We start from the raw sequence: 24,240 nt of genomic DNA, 5'->3' as shown, positions 1-24,240 counted from the left end.
ATGATGACTGTAGGCTTATGTATTACTTGTCTTAAGTCTGTCACTGAGTATGAAGCATTAGATTAATAGTAGGCAGTCATAATAGCTGTACTTATGCTTACACAACATATTACCTTTAAGACTTCCTGAACACTTCCTAATTATTCAAGTAAAAGGTGATTTCCAGTGCCTATGGAACGTTGTGGTGTATCACTCCTATAAAGGCAACAGCAAGATTGTTTGGGAGAGGATTTACATGAAACATATCTTGAACTGTATGTTTTTCACCACTTGGGGGCAGTGTGGGAATATGAAAGTTGAGCACTACCTACCAACCACAGTATTCACTAATGCAATAATAAAAATATACCTGAACTAAACACCATTTCCTTTCCTGAACTCTATGAAAGAAATAGACAATTATTTAGAAACAATATATATTTATTGTTCATTTCACATTAAAGTATTATTCAAATAACAACAAAGTTCATGAAGTTGGGCTCCAAGTCCTTTTCAATCGATCATCAGTCAGTGGTCTTCACAGCAAACGGTCTATAGAAAAGTTTGTGGTCATACACACAGCCTTAAACGTTAGTATTCTACATCTGCAGTTAAGTATGTGTGTGCTCCTCTACATATCTTTAAGTAACTGTCCAGTGAAAATGTCCCTTTTTTGAAAGTTAATATTCTGTTAACTCATACGCAAATAATGTTGTTGACTCGTCCTATACTCATATTTGTGGCCAAATAATAAATTGGAGAAAAAACCCCACAGAAAACCACGCCTCCTGAGAGGAGGAGCTGGCAAGTAGGCGGTCTACTCGCGTGAATATCTTTAATGACCAGTATACAACCACACCCTTCTGCTGTTGGGGTACACCCACACCATTCCAACACAGAAAAGCGGCTTTTTTTTTGGAAGGAACACTATTTCAGTAATATTGTAATTAAGTATAGGTCACATTTCATATACATCTGGAAACAGTGGACAGAGACTTTAAACAGAATGTGTGTGTGTGTGTTCTGCACCATGTCTCAGCGGGTGTGTGTATTCCTCTCCTTGTCTCAGAGTGTGGCCAGGCTCTGCAGTCTCCTCTCTGTGAAGAAGCGGTGTGTCTGGTGTGTGTTGCTCTGCTGGGCGGAGGTCTTGGAGCCTGCCTTGAAGTAGGAGAGCATGGAGGTGTTGTTCTGACGGGCTGCAGCCTTCTCCCCATCCTCCTCATCATCATCCCTGATTACACACAAATAGTTATGTGATCTTGTTCTACTGAATGTAAACAAACACAGCAATTCACATTACAATAGCCTCTTCCCTTTTCACAAAGCTGAAACACTTGTATAGTACTAAAATACATTAGTAGAATATAGGGTAAACACAGAGCACTTTTCACCATCTACCACTCCCTTCCCTGGCCCCTCTCCAACCCCTTCTTCACCTGTACCCCCTCTCTCAACAAAGACCCTAATCCCACCCCAGTTCCCCTAGCCCATCTCTCCTCACCAGTGTACGGTGACAGCCTTGCTGTCCAGCAGGGTCTGTGTGGTGCTCCAGCTGAACCTGACAAACTGAGGGTAGCCAAACACCGGGTCAAGCTCCTTCAACAGCCACGCCTTCGTCTTCGGGTCTGGAAGACACACAACAAGAAAAAGGTCAATTCTACTGTATTTTAAACAAATTTTACCATTACAGCACTAAAACACTACTGTATTTCTACAAACTTCTATGTAACAGAAAAGATGGGCCTCCATCCTTTACCAGCCATAACTTTTAAAATTGCAGAATACAACATTTAAATGACAGTCCCTGCACTTCTAGTGTTAAAACACATTCTACCATTAAAGGACAAAATGCATCAAATTTGACTAAACTAGGATTCAATACAAGATGCTGAACTTCATATATTGTTTCCAAGCCATTAAAAATTGTGTGTGATGGGTGAAGATTTTCCCTAACGTGTTTCCCTACTGACCGTTGGGGTAGCCGGAGCCGTAGTCTGCATCCACCTCTCCTAGGTCTTCTGGAAAGTTCCAGTCTTTTACTGAATGGTCCCTGGCCACCTGAGGGAGCAGCAGAGATCATTTAGGCCAGTGATCCTCCTTCTTAGCCTGGTCCCAGGTCTGTTCGTGCACCTGTCAGCTTAATCGCTGTCAAGGTTTGACAAGAGGTTGGCATGATAGCACAAACAAACTGTCACTCAGGCTACCTCAATCCTGCTCCTGAAGAGGACTGCTAATCTGGGACAAAACCCTTCACTCCAGTACTTTCAGATCCCTGGTCTCGAGGTACAGGAGACAAAGAGAGGAAACTATTAAAAAACAAAGGAAGAGTTTGGCATTAAGGTGACATCTAACCTTGGCACAGATACTGGCAGCACTGACTATGGGGAAGAGGGAGTCAGCTTTGGGTCGTACGGTCACATCCACCCCGGGGAACCGCTGGGACAGCTTCTCCTGGTACTTCTCTGCAGGACCCACCGTGTCCACAAACACCTGTCACACACAGGGAGAGGGAGGGAGGACAAGGGACAGGGTAGTAATAAAAGGTTGGTCAAGTCAATCAAATTACATTTCATTTGTCACATGCTTCGTAAACAACAGGGAAATGCTTACTTACAGGTCCTTTTCCAACAATGCAGTTAAAGATACACAATAAAACAACAAAAGCAGAAATAGTGACAAAAGGAATAAATACACAGTAAATAACGAGTAAAAAGAACATGTCTATATAGCTGGAAGGGTAGTGAATACGATAGGGAGAAAGCGAGGGAGGGAGACATAAAATAGAATATAGAAAGACAGAGCGAGAGAAAAGAGAAGGGCAGAAAGAACATTTAGAGGGTTTGTTATGTTGTATTGATGATATTGGTGTGTTTGTATGTATGGTTTAAAATAACCAAGATGCTTTGTACCGTACCTCTTTGAGCTGTACTCCACTGTCCAGGGCGAACTGTACCAGGCCAATGGCTGCGTCATGAGAGAGAGCATTCAGGTTGTATTTTGACCTGTGGAAGAACAGAACGGTTAGAATCATCTGTGTGTGTGTTCGGTTGTTCGCTCTCTGTGTCTCTTTCTTTCTGTGTGTGTGTGTGTGTGTGTGTGTGTGTGGTACAGTATGTGTTTAAATACCTCTGCAGCATGCTGGTAGAGATAGTGTTGGGTGAGAGAATCTGAAGAGCCCAGCCTACAAAGCTCTTGGCCTCGTCCAGCTTGCGGAATAGATCCTCTCTCTGTGCCTCTGTCAATGTCTTCGAGTCTAGAAAAGGAGACACAGTAACTCATCATTGTACAACAAACAGATGCATGAATCAACTTTGTTGATCCTCAAAAGGTTTGTCACTAGAGACACAGACATGGACAATACAGTCACGCAGGCATCCTTCATACGTATATGAATTCATTATTTAACGGATTACTCTTGAATTTATATTGTATATCTTTAAAAAAAAATATCATGAACTTACCTGCCACTTTCAAGTCCTTCAGATCTTCCTTTTTGGCGACGGGACAGAAACATATTCCGTAGACCATGGGTCCTGGTGGAGCGAATGCACGATATTAGCAAGCAACATCAAATGATGACCAAGCAGCTAGTTAACTGTAAGAGGATAACAGGTATTCAGTGATCTAGTAAGGGATCCATGGCGTTTCAATAGGAGCCAATCCATTGTTTTAATAGCATCTGCTAAATTACCAAAATGGAAATGGAAAAATAGATTAGTTAACATGGACTAGTGATCCATGACATTTGAAAAGGAGGCCCACTCACCCAGGACAGGCCCCCTGCCGGCTTCATCGATGCCCAAACAGCAGTCTTCTGTCTTGCAGACGTCAGGTATTGCTGAAGCCAGGCGACAGCTCACCGAGTTGTCTGCTTCAAACTCACCGAGATCCATGGTGACCTTCCACTGTCTGTTTCTGGAAGTCTGTAATCAACTGTAAACAACAAGAGCTGTAAACAACTGTACAGAGAAAGTACACTGTAAACAACAAGTGATCTGTAAACAACTGTAAAGGATAAGTAGCCTAAACAACTGTAACTAACATTTCAAGGGTCTTGGTGAGTAGTTATGTTGACATTTTGAAACATGAAATAGCAATCAAATTGTAAGCAAGCAATTTCAAGATATAACCAGCTAGAAATAACAGTAGAATAGTGATGGGTGGGTTGACTCATAATCCGCACTCCCCACGGTTATATCCGCAGGGAAAGGGAGCATGGGTGGACACAGCTTTCTGTTTCCTTACAACTGGTAAAACGAGTATAATTTGGAAATGTTGCACAGAAAATCATTCCCATTAAAAAAATATATATATATATATATTTTTTTTTAAATCTCTCACTGGTCCCTAAACGTCTTTCCTCTGTGAAAGAAGCAAAAATGACAAAGAAAACTTTACTGATGTCAACTAGATTGAAGCATTCATTCTATCGATATATTATTCTGGTGAGCAAGGATTTACTTTTAGAGCATCATATAATGACAGAAGAGAAGCTGCATGTATCTAATTATAGACAAGTTGACAAACAAATAGCCAAGAAAAATGTCAGAAATTATAAACACAAACATAGACGTAAAAAAAATCTTGCACCCCCTGACAAAAAAATCGTTCCGCTGTCTCTGACTGTAGCCTACACCACCTTTTCTGTATTAGCGGGTTAGGGTCGGATGTGGGCCTCAGATTTTCACTTTATCACATATAGTCAAGTGGTTGTGGATGGCTTATTAGTAATTCACAGTAGAAGTAACACGTGCATGTGTCGGTAGTACTGCAAATCCGATGCATGCACGTGGATTTAAGCTAGTCTGTGGCAGTATGCAAAGTATTTTGGAGAAATGACAACCGTGACCCAGCACTCTAACATCTTTACTTTGGTGAGTTACGAAAGTACATTTAAGCCAGTCACTAAAAGAAGTCAGGCTGATAGTGAGAGTGCAGCCGAACGACGGCCTGGACCAGAGCTAGCTCTCAAACTCTAGGCGGCATTCTGCCTTACAGTTTTCAGCGGTTAGCTTCGCCCACGACTGGCCCATGTCAACTATACTCAACAAAAACATAAACGCAACATTTTAAGTGTTGGTCCCATGTTTCATGAGCTGAAATAAAAGATCCCAGAAATGTTCCATAGGCACAAAAAGCTTATTTCTCTGAGCATTTCTCCTTTGCCAAGATAATCCATCCAGTTGACAGGTGTGCAATACCAAGAAGCTGATTAAACAGCATGATCATTGCACAGGTGCACCTTGTCCTGGGGACAATAAAAGGCCACTCTAAAATGTGCAGTTTTGTCACAACACAATGCCACAGATGTCTCAAGTTGAGGGAGCTTGCAGTTGGCATGCTGACTGCAAGAATGTCCACCAGAGCTGTTGCCAGAGAATTGAATGTTAATGTTACCATCCTCATTTTAGAGAATTTGGCAGTACAGCCAACCGGCCTCACTACCACAGACCACGTGTATGGCGTTGTGTGGGTGAGGGATTTGCTGATGTCAACGTTGTGAAAAGAGTTCCCCATGGTGGGGTTATGGTATGGACATGCATAAGATATGGACAACAAACACAATTGCATTTTAGGTCCAAGGTCCTGTGGCCCATTGTCGTGCCATTCATCAGCCACCATCACCTCATGTTTCAGCATGATAATGCACGGCCCCATGTCACAAGGACCTGTACACAATTACTGGAAGCCGAAAATGTCCCAGTTCTTCCATGGCCTGCATACTTACCAGACATGTCACCCATTGAGCATGTTTGGGATGACCTGGATTGATGTGTATGACAGTGGTGTTCCAGTTCCCACCAAAATCCAGCAACTTTGTGGCACAACATTCCACAGGCCACAATCAACAGCTGGATCAACTCTATGCAAAGAAGATGTGTTATGCTGCATGAGGCAAATGGTCACACCAGATACTGACTGGTTTTCTGGTCCACGCCCCTACCTCTTTCGTTAAGGTATCTGTGACCAACAGATTTATATCTGTATTCCCAGTCATGTGAAATACATAGATTTGGAGCCTAATACATTTATTTCAACTGGCTGATTTCCTAATATGAACTGTACTTCAGTAAAATCTTTGAAATTGTTGCATGTTGCATTTATATTTTTGTTCAGTATACAATCCCCACGCTGTGTTTTACCATTTAGAAACGTCAATCAGCGCTTGCGATACAGCTTTCGAAATATATGGCCCTTAATAGGGTGTCCAATCAAAACCGCATAATTTCACCTCTAAGAAAACCAATGGTCCAAACCTCATGTCTCTATCATAATTCATTCAAATGTTATTGGAGTTTTTACCCTTGTAGGAGGTCCAAAATTAGGGTGAATAATTCAATGGAGGCATGAGATAAAAAGTGGTAAAGAATATGGAAATCGCACTGCGTCAACTAGGCTGGATGCTGTGCGAGAATTAAGGCTAACTGACAGGCTCACCGTTGAACTAGTCATCCTTCTCAAATCCGGGGGACATAAAACAATATAGAGGTAAGATAGATATCGATTTTAAGACGACATGCATTATTTTTTATATTTTAGTAAACGCTTTTCATATTACTGCGAAATTCAATTTTTCTAAGATTTTTCACAAAAACAAGCGTATCTCTGAAATGTCAACGGAGCACCGCAAGCTTTTTATTTTCAAAGCCTTTGATATTTAATTCCGCTCGTGTCATGTTAATTTAGCTTTTTGTGACCAGTGGAAACAACTTTGCAGAATACCACAACATGTAAATCCTCTAAAATCGCTGCGAGAAAGCTGCACGCTCTAACAGAGCTCAGTGCTTATTATCGGATTTATTAGGTTACGAAATCTGACTTTTTGGATATAATGTTAAATGAAGACACCACTAGACGATTCAGAACATGAAGAATCATGTGTCTTGGTAAAATGTATTTTATACCATAAATAATTGACATTTCATCACCAAACCTCGTGGGTGGACAGACACCTTACCCTTATTTTTCACCAGCAATAAAGAATCTTTCAAAGAAAAAAATACACTTACTGTAGCAGTTTAGCACAGATCCATACAACTATGGGTGGCTCCATCCAAAGAAACTACACTTCCCGAGTTACGCTTACACACAGGGGTTCGGTGCATGCTAGATAGCGAATTGACCCAGGTGGTCGCCTCTGTCTTCCATAAATGTCCCATAAACAAGCGCTGTAACATGGAGATATGGCCTTGTGGGATCATTAACCCTATAAAAAGTCGTATCAATTCAACCTTTCGTTTTTTGAAAATTATTTATCGCTGGTAAGAAAGATAAAGTCCTTATGATTCCAATACCGTACCTCAAGCGATGCATGTTAATGTTCAGACCAAGCATCGTGGCTCTTAATACTACAATATGTAACTTTTTAGGCGACCCGACCAAATTCACAGAAATGTGAGTTAGAGATGTCAGTCACTGAAAGTTAGTCTAGTAAGCGACAGATCTGTTCTATGTGCGCTATTTCGATGCTTCCCGTTCTTAAGTTTCGTTTTTGCATCTTACTTTTGGTTTTGTACACCTGCTTCAAACGGTTGAAAATACATTATTTTTGGTTATGGAAAATATATTTTACAGCAGTATAGAAGGTACATTGATTCTCTGCACTATACTTGCTTGTGTTGTCAAACAAACAATGCAAACCATTAATTTTAGCAACGAGGAAATGGCAGAGCGATAGTGCACCTTTTTAAAGCATCATTATGTAACTTTTTGGGTGACCCAGATTCACATAGAAATGTAAGTTATAGATCTGTCACTTTCATTAAAGCAAGTCAAATATCGAGCACATAACAGGTCTACCGCTTTCTATGCTTCCCGTGCATGAGTTTCGTTTTTGTGCACCAGCTTCAAACACCTGGAAAAAAACAATATTTTTTGTTTATTGAAAATATACTTCACCCCATACAGAAGACGCCTTCCTCAAATGACTTGTGTACTAGTAATGGAACTTAGAGTCGTGATCTAGGGCTAACTGTCTAGCTAAGCAGTTTGTTTAATGCATGTTAGAAACATTTTAGTTTCTTACTTGCGTTGAGTTGAATAATGCACGCCGTTTAGCAAGTGAAAAGGAAAGATAAGCACATAAAATTCCCACTCACCCCGTGTGTTGTTGATGTTCCTGTCTGGTGGTCAGTCAATTTTGGCGCGGAATCTCTGACATGACCCTCATGCGAGGCTTCGTGGGATTTGTAGTCCCATCCACGGTATCTCTGGGTTGTATGCCTATTCTTTTAGTGCAGTACCTCTACACTCGGAGGATGGCAGCAATAGTCTTCCATCTTACTGGTCTAACTCAAGGGCTTGCATGTTAATTAAGCATTTCCTTACTTGTGCATGTGACAAATAAAACCTGAAACTTGAACATGAGTGACAACAACGTCACTCTGTTGAACGAGGGGTGTGTGAGTGTGTGTGTGTGTGTGTGTGTGTGTGTGTGTGTGTGTGTGTGTGTTCGCACATGTTGGCCCCTATGAACAGCAAATATTTCACACAAAAAATAAATCCCATTGTAGGTACGTACACATGACCGAATCACTTAGGTTGGTATTCAAGCAAATGTTAACATGGTACAACAACAAAATACATGGCCTTCCCTAAGTGGTCCCTTTCCCTCCTCCTCCCCCGCCTCCCCCTCCCTCTTGATGGCCTCGCTGCCGGGATTACGCGGTGACATCTAGATTTAATGTAGCCTCATTTACCTGCAGTCCAGATATGTTAGGGGTTATAACCATGTCACAGGATGTCATCTCTGAAAGAACACACTTCTTCTCAAGTCTCTTTTCATGTTTTCTCTCTTCTCAGTCTGATTGTACAACATGTCAAACTATTAACCCTCCTAATTACACCAACCACCATGATGACTGATATAATTTATTAACCTACATTCATTTGTTGTTCCCACTTGAACGTTTCAATTTCATCCAACGGAACGACAAGTCCCCCTCAATGGGTGCTAATTAGTTAGCAGTGGTTAGCGCACGTCTAGCAGCCTAGTGTTGTGTGTGTGTGTGTGTGAGAGAGCGGTGGTGACCGTGAGGACGTACTCATGGAGCATTAGCGTCGTTAGTCATGTTGACCTCTCTGATCCTCCTAGATGATGGACGTGTGTGTGTGTGTGGTCTTTCTGGTCCTCTCTGATAATGGTTTGTAGACCAATCACTCTCTTTGACAAACCAGAAGGGTTGTTTTCCTTCTGTGTGTCTCTCTTTTTTTGTGCTGTCTCTGTCTCATTCACCTCTCTCTCTCTCTCTCTCTCTCTCTCTCTCTCTCTCTCTTTCTCTCTCTCTCTTTCTCTCTCTCTCTTTCTCTCTCTCTCTTTCTCTCTCTCTCTCTCTCTCTTTCTTTCTCTCTCTTTCTTTCTCTCTCTCTCTTTCTCTCTCTTTCTCTCTCTTTCTCTCTCTTTCTCTCTCTCTCTCTCTCTTTCTCTCTCTTTCTCTCTCTCTCTCTCTCTCTTTCTCTCTCTTTCTCTCTCTCTGCCTCTACCTCTCTCTCTCTTTCTCTCTCTCTGCCTCTACCTCTCTCTCTCTCTCTCTCTCTCTCTCTCTCTCTTTCTCTCTCTCTGCCTCTACCTCACTCTCTCTCTCTCTCTCTCTCTCTCTCTCTGCCTCTACCTCACTCCCCACTCTTCTCTTCCCCCGGTTATCTCTCTAGTTCCACCCCCCATCCCTCTGTAATTGACCACTGTGTGTATGGAACTAAGAAGGAGGGCTGGAGGGGGTGACACCCCTACTAAGTGGACCGTCTTCCCTCCCCCCTCCCTTCTCTCCCCCTCTCGAGGGTCAGGTGCACTCACTCTCTAGTGGACCCTCTTCCCCCCTCTCTTTTTAGAACTGTATCTCATTAGTGAAAACCAAGACTGTTCTCAGGGCAGGTCTGCCGGTTTTGATTAGCAGAAGTGACTTTTCTTAGCAGGTTAGGAGAATTAACGTGGCAGGTTAGGACAATTAACGTGGCCGGTTAAGATAATTAGGTTAAGGTTAGGAAAAGGGTTAGCTAAAATGCTAAAATGTAACATATCTAGCTACAACCAGGCCTGCCCTGAGAACAGTCTTGGTTTCCACTAATGCGATGCTGCTCTTTTTGATGGCCTCGCTGTCGGGTTCCTGTAATGAAGACGAGCACCTGCTGAGGTGATGTCGTAATCCTAGGATACGTGCGGGGGATTTGACTTCGTTACTCAGCAAGGGAGGGAAAAAAACAAGCTAATGGGCAGTAGCACATCTCATCAGGTCGCCGGGTGGCTCAGTCTACGTGACACAGACGTACGCACGCGGAGACACACGCTCAAACGTATATCCTCATCCTCACATACACACACTACATCTTCGTCAGTGTGTAAATAGCGCCAGGTCATCATTTTATTTACATACCAAGGACATCTCTTTCACCTCTCTTCCACCTTACCAAGGGCAAACATCTCTTTCACCTCTCTTCCACCTTACCAAGGCAGACATCTCTTTCTCCTCTCTTCCACCTTACCAAGGGCAGACATCTCTTTCTCCTCTCTTCCACCTTACCAAGGGCAGACATCTCTTTCTCCTCTCTTCCACCTTACCAAGGGCAGACATCTCTTTCTCCTCTCTTCCACCTTACCAAGGGCAGACATCTCTTTCTCCTCTCTTCCACCGTACCAAGGGCAGACATCTCTTTCTCCTCTCTTCCACCTTACCAAGGGCAGACATCTCTTTCTCCTCTCTTCCACCGTACCAAGGGCAGACATCTCTTTCTCCTCTCTTCCACCTTACCAAGGGCAGACATCTCTTTCTCCTCTCTTCCACCTTACCAAGGGCAGACATCTCTTTCTCCTCTCTTCCACCTTACCAAGGGCAGACATCTCTTTCTCCTCTCTTCCACCTTACCAAGGGCAGACATCTCTTTCTCCTCTCTTCCACCTTACCAAGGGCAAACATCTCTTTCTCCTCTCTTCCACCTTACCAAGGGCAAACATCTCTTTCTCCTCTCTTCCACCTTACCAAGGCAGACATCTCTTTCTCCTCTCTTCCACCTTACCAAGGGCAGACATCTCTTTCTCCTCTCTTCCACCTTACCAAGGGCAGACATCTCTTTCTCCTCTCTTCCACCTTACCAAGGGCAGACATCTCTTTCTCCTCTCTTCCACCTTACCAAGGGCAGACATCTCTTTCTCCTCTCTTCCACCTTACCAAGGGCAGACATCTCTTTCTCCTCTCTTCCACCTTACCAAGGGCAGACATCTCTTTCTCCTCTCTTCCACCTTACCAAGGGCAGACATCTCTTTCTCCTCTCTTCCACCTTACCAAGGGCAAACATCTCTTTCTCCTCTCTTCCACCGTACCAAAGGCAGACATCTCTTTCTCCTCTCTTCCACCTTACCAAGGGCAGACATCTCTTTCTCCTCTCTTCCACCTTACCAAGGGCAGACATCTCTTTCTCCTCTCTTCCACCTTACCAAGGGCAGACATCTCTTTCTCCTCTCTTCCACCTTACCAAGGGCAGACATCTCTTTCTCCTCTCTTCCACCTTACCAAGGGCAGACATCTCTTTCTCCTCTCTTCCACCTTACCAAGGGCAAACATCTCTTTCTCCTCTCTTCCACCTTACCAAGGCAGACATCTCTTTCTCCTCTCTTCCACCTTACCAAGGGCAGACATCTCTTTCTCCTCTCTTCCACCTTACCAAGGGCAGACATCTCTTTCTCCTCTCTTCCACCTTACGTGAGGGAGAGCCTACGGTACACGCTGTACATTAGTGTGTGTGTCACAGGAGGTTGGTGGCACCTTAATTAGGGAGGCGGGCTCGTGGTAATGGCTGGAGCGGAATAGGTGGAATGGTATCAAATACATCAAACACATGGCTTGATGCCATTCCATTTGCTCCATTCCAACCATTATTATGAGCCGTCCTCCCCTCAGCAGCCTCCACTGGTGTGTGTAGTGTCTGTGTGTAGTACATTAAGTTGTACTGCTGCTACTGTGTCAGGTGATTATTAAGTAGAAGAAAGTAGCACATGGATAGAATACAAAAAACACAATTTTCCCTTGATTGTCACTTAGCTCTTACAGAGGCAATCCTTAGGCAAGTCATTACATTTATATGTTAGTCCTTTAGCAGATGCTCTTATCCAGAACTACTGACAATCAGTGCATTCAACTATAGGTAGTATAACCACATATGGTAGTATAACCACATACCACAATCATTGCAAGTAAAACTTTCTGCAAAATAGATACCATCTGCAAAATCAGTGCTCATGTGTCAGTGCTGCTGGCTAGTGGGTACAAAAGGTGAGAGAAAGCAATTCCTGGGTGGAAACACTGTGCTCTTTTCCTGGAATTATCAGAGAAAAATACCCACCATGCACCACACTGCGGAACAGATCCGATTTGAGCTTGTGCTGTATGTTCCCACAGAGGGTGACTTTTATGACAAAGTTTAACTGGATTAAAGTCTTTATCCATAAATGAGTGAAATTTGGAACGACAATGTGTAGATTGGTACCATGAACCTTTTTACTCCCGTTAAAGTAACAGGGATGTTTCCTGCTGGTGAAAATACAGTAAGATACCCCTGCAATTCAACTCCAGATTGTTGATTTAATTCCTTTTCCCCTCCCTTTAAACCTTAATAAAAAGACGGATAGGCCTGTGGATTGATATGGGTCTTAAACGTGAGTCTTAGCCAAACAAAAACACAGAAGAAGCCATTTAAACAGGAAGACCAAATCTGTCTGAACAGCAGTGGAAAACGTAAGGTTGAGCCAAGCTAGCCTAAACCAAATGGAATGCTGTGTTCACCATTATGAGAACATCATTCACGTTGGTTTAACCAGGCTAAAGCCAATCCTCAGAGAGGAGGAGACATTTAAGAGTGGACCAAATCTTATCCAGAAATGTGTGATGAGCATGCAGGACCGAGCAAAATGTCAATCAAGACCAGTTAATCATTTCTGAAACCTTATTATATAGTTGAGGCATATGAGACACACAACAACAGCAGGAGTGAACCAAACCAACACAAGCCACAGAGAGTGGAAGACATTTAATAGGGGGCCAAATCGAATAAGGGCTGCTGTGTGAAAAATGTCATCTGTCAGCCCGTGAGTATTTCATTACCCTGGGCTGGGTTATCAGCTCTGTGAATCACTGATGTGAATCAGTCACTCAGAGAGAAGCAATCACATTGATACATATTTAGAATGGTGTGTGTGGGGGGGGGGGGGGCAGGTATGTATGGGGGGTGCATGCGTGCATTGTATGTGTGAGTGTGTGTTTGTGTTCTGGGCAGTCACACACAGAGGTAGTCATAATGATAGGCAGAAGAGTGGTAGGGGGTGGATGGAAGTGAGCTTTGAAAGTATTATTCTTTTTTTTATTGTTGAAACAAAACCAGAAAAATGAAATAGCTATTGTTTCATATAATTAGGCAGCTGCACTCAGATAATCATTATGGTGGAGATATAAAAGCAGAAAGAAGGGATGATGAGAGAAAGAAAGAAGGGATGATGAGGGGGGAAAAGGGGGATGATGAGGGGGAAAAGGAGGATGATGAGGGAAAGAAAGAAGGGATGATGAGGGAAAGAAAGGGGGATGATGGGGGAAAGAAAGGGGGATGATGAGGGGGGGAAAAGGAGGATGATGAGGGAAAGAAAGAAGGGATGATGATTATGGAAAGGAAGGGGGATGATGAGGGAAAGAAAGAAGGGATGATGATGGAAAGAAAGAAGGGATGATGATTATGGAAAGAAAGAAGGGATGATGAATATGGAAAGGAAGGGGGATGATGAGGGAAAGAAAGAAGGGATGATGATTATGGAAAGGAAGGGGGATGATGAGGGAAAGAAAGAAGGGATGATGATGGAAAGAAAGAAGGGATGATGATTATGGAAAGAAAGAAGGGATGATGAATATGGAAAGGAAGGGGGATGATGAGGGAAAGAAAGAAGGGATGATGATGGAAAGAAAGAAGGGATGATGATTATGGAAAGGAAGGGGGATGATGAGGGAAAGAAAGAAGGGATGATGATGGAAAGAAAGAAGGGATGATGATTATGGAAAGAAAGAAGGGATGATGATTATGGAAAGGAAGGGGGATGATGAGGGAAAGAAAGAAGGGATGATGATGGAAAGAAAGAAGGGATGATGATTATGGAAAGGAAGGGGGATGATGAGGGAAAGAAAGAAGGGATGATGATGGAAAGAAAGGGGGATGATGAGGGGGGGAAAAGGAGGATGATGAGGGGGGGAAAAGGAGGATGATGAGGGAAAGAAAGAAGGGATGATGATTATGGAAAGGAAGGGGGATGATGAGGGAAAGAAAGAAGGGATGATGATGGAAAGAAAGAAGGGATGATGATTATGGAAAGAAAGAAGGGATGATGAATATGGAAAGGAAGGGGGATGATGAGGGAAAGAAAGAAGGGATGATGATTATGGAAAGGAAGGGGGATGATGAGGGAAAGAAAGAAGGGATGATGATGGAAAGAAAGAAGGGATGATGATTATGGAAAGAAAGAAGGGATGATGAATATGGAAAGGAAGGGGGATGATGAGGGAAAGAAAGAAGGGATGATGATGGAAAGAAAGAAGGGATGATGATTATGGAAAGGAAGGGGGATGATGAGGGAAAGAAAGAAGGGATGATGATGGAAAGAAAGAAGGGATGATGATTATGGAAAGGAAGGGGGATGATGAGGGAAAGAAAGAAGGGATGATGATGGAAAGAAAGAAGGGATGATGATTATGGAAAGAAAGAAGGGATGATGATTATGGAAAGGAAGGGGGATGATGAGGGAAAGAAAGAAGGGATGATGATGGAAAGAAAGAAGGGATGATGATTATGGAAAGGAAGGGGGATGATGAGGGAAAGAAAGAAGGGATGATGATGGAAAGAAAGAAGGGATGATGATTATGGAAAGAAAGAAGGGATGATGATTATGGAAAGGAAGGGGGATGATGAGGGAAAGAAAGGGGGATGATGGCAGTTAGATAGTAGATGACTGGAAGTCAGCTCTGAAATTAATATGTTTTAATTGTCGAAATAAAACCAGAACAGTGAAACAGTTATTGTTTCATGTAACTACATTCAGACATAAAACCAATTGTAATGATAGGGAGAGACATGTTTAAAAAGGGGTGGATAGTGGATAGGAACCAGACCATGATTACTTACTGTGTGCGCTTATCTCTTTGGAAAACTAAAATAATTAGGAGATGATATGATTGCGACAAACAAAAGTATGGCTTGAGCGCAATTTGTTGTAAAAAGAAAACGTTTGAAAGCCTCAAAGACAAATTATTTAACTGTCTACTTTAGATCATGTAGGCCTATATGTCAACTATCCCCGCTACTATGTTACTGAAATGTCTGTTGATGCCAATATTCAATTATGAAAACAACTTCACAATATCCTGTGAGATACTATATGGCACTGTTACATTCCCATTGTGTCCACTGCTCACAAGACTGCTCTTTCCATGACAGACTGACCAGGTGAATCCAGGTGAAAGCTATGATCCCTTATTGATGTCACTTGTTAATCCACTTCAAGTCACTGTAGACGATGGGGAGGAGACAGGTTAAAGAATACATTTTTAAACCTTGAGACAATTGGGACATGGATTGTGTGTGTGTGTGCCATTCAGAGTGTGAATGGGCAAGACAAAATATTTAAGTGGCTTTGAACGGGGTATGGTAGTAAGTGCCAGGCGCACCGGTTTGAGTGTGTCAAGAACTGCAACGCTGCTGGGTTTTTCACGCTCAACAGTTTCCCATATGTATCAAGAATCCAGCCAACTTGACACAACTGTGGGAAGCATTGAAGTCAACATGGGCCAGCATCCCTGTGGAACGCTTTCAACACCTTGTAGAGTCTGGACGAATTGTTCACAGGGCTAAAGGGGGAGGGGGGTGCAGCTGAATATTAAGGAAGGTGTTCCTAATGTTTAGTCTACTCAGTGTATATTGCAGATAAGCTCATTCACAACCTTCAGCTTGGCTTTGATTCAATTCAAGAATTGATCACCGATCTTAAATTAGTGCTAAATGTTGATAAAACCAAGTTTATATTTTTATACTAAATACCTACGTATCTATCTTGAGTAGAGCTCAATTTGAGCAGGTCCCCCATTATAAGTATCTAGGTATTTGGAATGATGATAAGCTGTCCTTTAAAACACACATTGATAAGCTGACTTAACAGTTGTGAGTAAAGATTGATTTCTTGTATGGAAATAAGTCATGTCTCACTTTTGAAAATAGGAGGAAGATTGTTCAAGCAACACTCCTCTTAGTAATTGACTATGGCGACTCAATCTACATGCAGCCTCTGTGTTAAAACCTCTAGATTCAGTCTAACACTCAGCCTTGCGTTTTATCACTGGTGATCATTTCTGTACGCATCACTGTCTCTTAAATAGTTCTGTTGGCTGGGAGTCTCTGACGACCAGAAGGGCTCCGACATTGGCTATTATTGAATATAAAGCACTTCTCTGGAAACTCCCATACTACCTCACCTCACTTCTAAATGGGAAATCTAGTAACTATTAGACTCTAGACTGGATGGTTCTAGAGGTTCCACGGGTCTCCTCTGAGTTAGGGAAAAACTGCTTTCAGTTACTATGCCCCTCAGTCCTGGAATTACCTACAGGTCACTCTAAAACTTGATTATTTGTTGCTTACATTGCTTGAACTGTTGTTCTCAGGGCATCATTGGAAATGAAACCCTGGTCTCAGTGGGTTCCCCTGGTTAAATAAAGTTAATAAAAAATAATAATAAAACACTTAGAAGGCACACAGACCTCAGCTATTGTCTATTTATTGTACTCTGTAGAGATCTTTCACAGAAGGCTTGTGTATGCCGTATGGCCAAGGTTAGCAGTATTACCACAATACAATACTTGACACCTTACACTTGGGGGTGTCTTAAGTTGTCAGTATTGAGGGATTCCAGGGACATAAAACAGATCGATACAAGATGGAAAACTATATATTGTATTGTGTAAATCAAAAATAACACACACACATCTAATGTGTGTTGCCACTTGGCATTCTTGTTAGGGGTTTCCAGACCAGAATTGTGCTGCCTGCCCTGCCTTCCACACTGATTCCCAAAGAAAGCAATGGCATACAGTACAAAATCATAGTAACAGTGTGTATTCTGTATAAAATCTAAAATCTCTCCAATGCTAGACTTTCAGAAAGACATATATACCCCAGCAGACACACCACTATGGGTTTCTTCACGGTACCCAAACCAAAACCAGATTTAATGCGTTGCTCAGTTATGTGGCGCAGTGGTCTAAGGCACTGCATCTCAGTGCAAGAGGCGTCACTACAGTCCCTGGTTTGAATCCAGGCTATATCACATCTGGCCGTGATTGGGAGTCCCATAGGGCGGTGCACAATTGGCCCAGCGTCGTCCAGGTATGGCCGGAGTAAGCCGTCATTGTAAATAAGAATTTGTTCTTAACTGACTTGCCTCGTTAAATACAGGTTAAAAAATATATATTTTATGCATAGAGCCATGTCATCATGTAATGCTCTGCCACCAGAGGTTACTCAGGCAACAAGTTTAACTTAAAAAAAAAAACACAATGCATCCTCTTCTCTTTCTAAAGATCTAATTAAACTACTGTATATAAGAATATGTAAATACCGTATGAATAGTGTGTAAATAGCATTTTTGCTGTCTCTTGGTGTCATATACTGTGTGTGTGTTTTTTAATGTATATTATTTGGGGAATTTAATGTCATGTATTTGTATTTTACGTGGACCCCAGGAAGAGTAGCTGCTGCATGCTAATGGAGATCCTAATAAACTAATCAGAACTTTTTATATACAGTATTATCTGTGTGGACTGATTATCTGTGTGGACTGATTATCTGTGTGGACTGTAGGTAGTCGGTTTTGGGGGGTTCCAGTCAACCCAGGAGTACGTTGCTGTGTTGCCTTCCCTGACTTCCCATATTGATTTAATCAGATAGAAACAAGTAGCCAATAGCCATAAAAACCTAGAACCCCCTAGAAATCACATATAGCTGTGTCTTTGTTGTAGAAAATCCCCAGCCTCTTTCACACTATATGCTTTGGAATAGGAGTTTCTAGTCAGATCGGGAGTCTACTGTGCTACCTTGCCTTCTCATCCTTGACACATTGATTTGCCTATATCATAAAGACAGTGCAGACATGCAAATAGTATCTAGCCCTATCTCTTTCTTCTATTCTGTAGAAATATCCCAATAAGCTTTATGTACAGTATGTGGCCTTAGTGTTGGCAGTCAGGCCATCCAGGAGTGTGCTGCTCTTCTGCTGTCCACCCTGCCTCTCCTCATCCTGCCTCTCCACTCCTCATCCTGCCTTTCTCTCTTCATCCTGCCTCTCTCTCTTCATCCTGCCTCTCTCTCTTCATCCTGCCTCTCTCTCTTCATCCTGCCTCTCTCCTCATCCTGCCTCTCTCTCTTCATCCTGCCTCTCCTCTCTCTCCTCACCCTGCGTCTCCTCTCTCTCCTCCTGCCTCTCCTCATCCGGCCTCTCCTCTCTCTCCTCATCCTGCCTCTCCTCATCCTGCCTCTCCTCTCCTCATCCTGTCTCTCTTCATCCTGCCTCTCCTCTCCTCATCCTGCCTCTCCTCTCCTCATCCTGCCTCTCCTCGTCCTGCGTCTCCTTTCTTCTCATCCTGCCTCTCCTCTCCTCATCCTGGCTTCTCTTTCTTGCCTTTACTTTCCACATTGATTTTCTCCAGCAGCTTGTGGGCTAATTGCCCTTATCAAAATCATGACCGGTAAATGATCACCGTCTTTAATCGCCAGCAGCCATTGACATTTAGTCAAATTAATGAAGGCAAGCAGCGAGAGGATTGGGGCTCAGTGACTCAGACCTAGGTTAAAATACGATTAGAAATCATTCAAATACTTTGAGCATTTGCTTTAGTCTGCCCTCAAGTGCCAGGTGGGTGGGGTCTGTGCATGTGAGGCTTTGTAATTGGTTCCATTTCTACAGGCAAGCTCAATCAAGCACAGATAAAGTATTGGAAATGATTTTGAATAGTATTTGAACCCAGTTTAGAAGCGTCTGTTTAGTTGGTAAAATGGTAGCCTCCTTCACACTGAATAACAAGGCAAGTTAACAGAGAGAGATGGTGAGACAGAGAGGAGAGGAAGGTAAGAAAGAGGGGGAGAGAGAAAGAGGGAGAGAGAGAGAGAGAGAGAGTGTAATGTTTACTGTAAATTTGTTTGTGTTTATTTCAATTTAGTTTATTATCTATTTCACTTGCTTTGGCAATGTACACACGTTTCCCATTCCCATAAAGCCCCTTAAATTGAATTGAGAGAGAGAGAGCGTAGGAGAGAGAGAGAGTTAGAGAGAGGGAGTATTCATTTTCACCAGCTGCACTATATGCAATCAGGGACTGTGTCTACAGTGTGTGTGTGCTGCGTACGCTGCGGGCGTCCGTGTGCGTGTGCGTGCGTGTGTGTGTGTGTGTGTGTGTGTGTGGACAATTAATTTTCCGTAGCCTACCTTGCTTGCCAGGTTAGAGACTCAGCGAGAAACAGAGCTAATTTGATAAACAATCATTTGATAAACTATCATTTGGGAACAGTTTTCGGAGAGAATAATAGGCTTCGAACTGCCAGGAGCTGCAGCTTTCGTGTCTGTGTTTCTTTTCTTCATAAAGGAGCCAATAAACTAAGCTCATTTGTTTCTTTTCTTAGAGCAAACAAAACAACAAAGTTCCTAAAAAAATATGGAAACATTCCAGAAGCCTTTCAAATTCCAAATGGCATCAGTACAAATGTCTCAAATCCTCAAACAGTCCAGAGTTAAATATATGCACATTCATTCACACATACTGTACTGTATGTCAAAACATGCACCTGTACTATCACACAATCTGCAACCCAAACAGCACAATGATTCCCTATACAGTTGATTCCCTATACAGTTGATTCCTGTTCAGTTGATTCCTGTACAGTTGATTCCGCAAGTATTCAGACCCCTTGACATTTTCAACATTTTGTTACGTTCCAGCCTTATTCTAAAATGTATTAAATAAATACAAATCCTCATCAATCTACACACAATACCCCATAATGACAAAGGCAAAACAGGTTTTTAGAAATAACTTATTAGTATTCAGATACTCTGCTATGAGACTCGAAATTGAGATTAGGTGCATCCTGTTTCCATTGATCATCCTTGAGATGTTTCTACAACTTGATTGGAGTCCACTTGTGGTAAATTCAATTGATTGGACATGATTTGGAAAGGCACACACCTGTCTATATTTAAGTCCCAGAGTTGACAATACATGTCAGAGCAAAAACCAAGCCATGAGGTCGAAGGAATTGTCCGTATAGCGCCGAGACAGGATTGTGTCGGCACAGATCTGGGGAAGGGTACCAAAAAATGTCTGCAGCCTTGAAGGTCCACAAGAACACAGTGGCCTCCATCATTCTTAAATGGAAGAAGTTTGGAACCGCCAAGACTCTTCCCAGAGTTGGCCGCCCGGCCAAACTGAACAATCGGGGGAGTAGGGCCTTAGTCAGAGAGGTGACCAAGAACCCGATGGTCTCTCTGAAAGAGCTCCAGAGTTCCTCTGTGGAGATGGGAGAACCTTCCAGAAGGACAACCATCTCTGCAGCACTCCACCAATCAGGTTTGTATGGTAGAATGGCCAGACGCAAGCCACTCCTCAGTAAAAGGCACATAATAGCCCACTTGGAGTTTGCCAAATGGCACCTAAAGGACTCTCAGACCATGGGAAAATAGTGGGACTGAGAGAATACTCAGGATCGAGGGAAAGATGAACGGAGCAATGTACAGAGAGGTGTGTGTGTGTGTGTGTGTGGTGTGTGTGTGTGTGTGTGTGTGTGTGTGTGTGTGTGTGTGTGTCCTCCACATCGGGGGAAGACCGATAATGGATTCTGAAAAGTTTATCCAAGGGCACCAAGCTAATTCAGCAATTTAGTGTTTTTTGTAACGCTTCTGCTCCAAACAAACAGAGATCTTGTTGTACTTCAACGTGTGTGTGTGTGTGTGTGTGTGTGTGTGTGTGTACTTCAACCTGTGTGTGTGTGTGTGTGCTACCCAATTGATGTCAATATTTATCTCTCACAGCCAAGAGCTCTCAAAATTGGGGAGAAAACACCTGAAACATTAACCTTGTCCAACACCCACCATCATTGTTTCACCTCTATTTCACAGAGCTGCTGACCCTGATTCCAGCTATATTGAATTATGCAGTGTGAGTCGAGGACTACTTTTGTGAAATTATTTTTTATACAAGACAGGCCGTATATGGTATATGGTGATTCTGCATAAGTGGCAAAAATTGCTTTCCCACCCATTAAAAACATTTTTTTTAAACCGTTAAAGCAGCAATATGTAACTTTGTGAGCAACCTGACAGAATTAACATAGAAATGTGAGTTATAGATCTGTCATTCTCGTTAAAAGCAAGTCTAAGAAGCGATAGATCTGTTCTATGTGGGCTATTTCTATGCTTTCATTTGTAAGTTTGTTTTTGCGTCTTTTAGTTTCGGTTTTGTACACCAGCTTCAAATAGCTGAAAATACAATATTTTTGGTTATGGAAAATATATTTAGCAGTGGTTTAGATGGTATAATGATTATCTACACTATACTTGCTTGTTTTGTCACAAACTGAAATTAGGCGAACTATTAGAATTTTAACAACCAGGAAATAGCAGAGCGATTTCTGCATAGTGTATGTTTAAGTATCCAAACTTAGGACAAGGCAATTACAAACATATTGGTGAATTAATCTAATAGTACAAAGTTATTGTTTAGACACCTATTGTACTGAGAGCTGGCTGTCCCAAACCCTCACTCCTAAACTTCGTGTTGTAAAGTAATTAATGTTTTTTTGAAAAACCAAAAAACGTAACTCTATTATTTCAATAGAACATCTTGAGTTGTTGTATTATTATATTGAAAGATACTGATCGAATTAGTAGTTTTGTTTATTTAAAGAAATCTTTCTCTAAAAAAGATGTCCCACCTGTAGATGTCACTACCAAAACACACACGTCCACACTACCAAAACACACACGTCCACACTACCAAAACACACACGTCCACACTACCAAAACACACACGTCCAACATAAGTCAGTTGTCTAAACTGAACGATCACAAACAAAACAATTGACACTATATATATGTATCTACTACTCTACTATGCTCTACTCTACTGTACTGTACTCTACTATGCTCTACTCTACTGTGCGCTACTACTGTACTGTGCTCTACTGTGCTCTAATGTACTGTGCTCTACTGTACTGTGCTCTACTACTGTACTGTGCTCTACTGTACTGTACTGTGCTCTACTGTACTGTGCTCTACTGTACTGTGCTCTACTGTACTGTGCTCCAAATGTACTGTGCTCTAATGTACTGTACTGTGCTCTACTGTACTGTGCTCTACTACTGTACTGTGCTCTACTGTACTGTGCTCTACTGTACTGTACTGTGCTCTACTGTGCTCTACTGTACTGTACTGTGCTCTACTACTGTACTGTGCTCTACTACTGTACTGTGCTCTACTGTACTGTACTGTGCTCTACTGTACTGTACTGTGCTCTACTGTACTGTGCTCTACTGTACTGTACTGTGCTCTACTGTACTGTGCTCTACTACTGTACTGTGCTCTACTGTACTGTACTGTGCTCTACTGTACTGTGCTCTACTACTGTACTGTGCTCTACTGTACTGTGCTCTACTGTACTGTACTGTGCTCTACTGTACTGTGCTCTACTACTGTACTGTGCTCTACTGTACTGTGCTCTACTGTACAATTGAAGAAAGGGCCCATGGACTCTTGATCTAGTGGTCTTGGCCTCGAGACCACATACATTTTGTCTTTAACTTGTCATGTTCTCAACTCTGGATCTTGGACAAATGTCCTGGTATAAATCTTGGTCTTGGCTCCTGGATATTAGCTTAGTCTTTGGTTTACAAATACCATTTCTAAAGTACATCTGTAATAGAAGGTAGACCATTATGATCACTACTGTGCATGGTTCTCCCTTTATTGCCGCTTTTCACTATGTTTCAAATGTAGTGGGGTAGTCAGAAATTCAAGGAAATATTTCAAGTAAGCAATACAGACAAAGTGTGAGAGTAGTATGCTGTATGTCTACCTGACATTTTTTATTTCACCTTTATTTAACAAAGTTAAAGTTAGTTAAAAACAAATTCTTATTTTCAATGACGGCCTAGGAACAGTGGGTTAACTGCCTTGTTCAGGGGCAGAACAACAGATTTTTACCTTGTCAGCTCAGGGATTTGAACTAGCAACCTTTCGGTTACTGGCCCAAAGCTCCGACCACTAGGCTACCTGCCGAACAGTAGAGTACTAGTCAAAAGTTTGGACACACCTACTCATTCACAGGTTTTTCTTTATTTTTACTATTTTCTACATTGTAGAATAGTAGTGAAGACAGTGAAAACATATTTTAGATTCTTAAAAGTAGCCACCCTTTGTCTTGATGACAGCTTTTCACACTCTTGGCATTCTCTCAACCAGCTTCATGAGTTAGTCACCTGGAATGCATTTCAATTAACAGGTGTGCCTTGTCAAAAGTTCATTTGTGGAATTTATTTCCTTCTTAATGCGTTTGAGCCAATCAGTTGTGTTGTGACAAGGTAGGGGTGGTATACAGAAGATAGCCCTATTTGGTAAAAGGCCAAGTCCATATCATGGCAAGAACAGCTCAAATCAGCAAAGAGAAACAACAGTCCATCATTACTTTAAGACATGAAGGTCAGTCAACACAGAAAATGTTCATTAGAGTTACCAGCCTCAGAAATTGCAGCCCAAATAAATGCTTCACAGAGTTCAAGTAACAGACACATCTCAACATCAACAGTTCAGAGGAGACTGCGTGAATCAGGCCATGGTCAAATTCCTTCAAAGAAACCACTACTAAAGGACACCAATAAGAAGAAGAGACTTGCTTGGGCCAAGAAACATGAGCAATGGACATTAGACCGGTGAAATCTTTCTTTTTAGTCTGAGTCCAAATTTGAGATTTTTGGTTCCAACCGCCGCGTCTTTGTGAGACGCAGAGAAGATGAATGGACGATCTCCGCATGTGTGGTTCTTTGCTGGTGACACTGACAGGGATTTATTTAGAATTCAAGGCACACTTAACCAGCATGGCTACCACAGCATTCTGCAGCGATACACCATCCCATCTGGTTTGCGCTTAGAGGGACTATCGTTTGTTTTTCAAAAGGACAATGATCCAACACACCTCCAGGCTG

The 24,240-nt window shown here is 42.2% G+C and overlaps 1 protein-coding gene across 3 annotated transcripts; it reads right to left on the bottom strand.

Moving 5' to 3' along the window:
- Positions 1–399: 399 nt before the first annotated feature.
- LOC106564474 (ribonuclease H2 subunit A-like) lies at positions 400–8,160 on the bottom strand. 3 transcript variants are annotated; one of them, XM_014130584.3, is made up of 9 exons: positions 8,079–8,160; positions 3,746–3,912; positions 3,441–3,512; positions 3,106–3,232; positions 2,894–2,981; positions 2,332–2,469; positions 1,950–2,037; positions 1,481–1,604; positions 400–1,210 (listed from the first exon to the last, which is right to left on the bottom strand). In XM_014130584.3, exons 2-9 carry the CDS (start codon positions 3,870–3,872, stop codon positions 1,045–1,047), a joined length of 930 nt encoding a protein of 309 aa, XP_013986059.3. In that variant the 5' UTR covers positions 3,873–3,912; positions 8,079–8,160; the 3' UTR covers positions 400–1,044. The 3 variants fall into 3 exon arrangements, with proteins under 3 accessions (XP_013986059.3, XP_013986060.3, XP_013986061.3); XM_014130585.3 differs by lacking the exon at positions 8,079–8,160 and adding an exon at positions 8,006–8,078; XM_014130586.3 differs by lacking the exon at positions 8,079–8,160 and adding an exon at positions 7,879–8,022.
- Positions 8,161–24,240: the final 16,080 nt, after the last annotated feature.

This window comes from Salmo salar, chromosome 12 (assembly GCF_965601325.2).
Source record: "Salmo salar chromosome 12, fSalSal1, whole genome shotgun sequence".
NCBI lineage: Eukaryota > Metazoa > Chordata > Actinopteri > Salmoniformes > Salmonidae > Salmo > Salmo salar.
The sequence above is the reverse complement of the archived record's forward strand: the minus strand, read 5'-3'. Positions and strand labels throughout refer to the sequence as shown.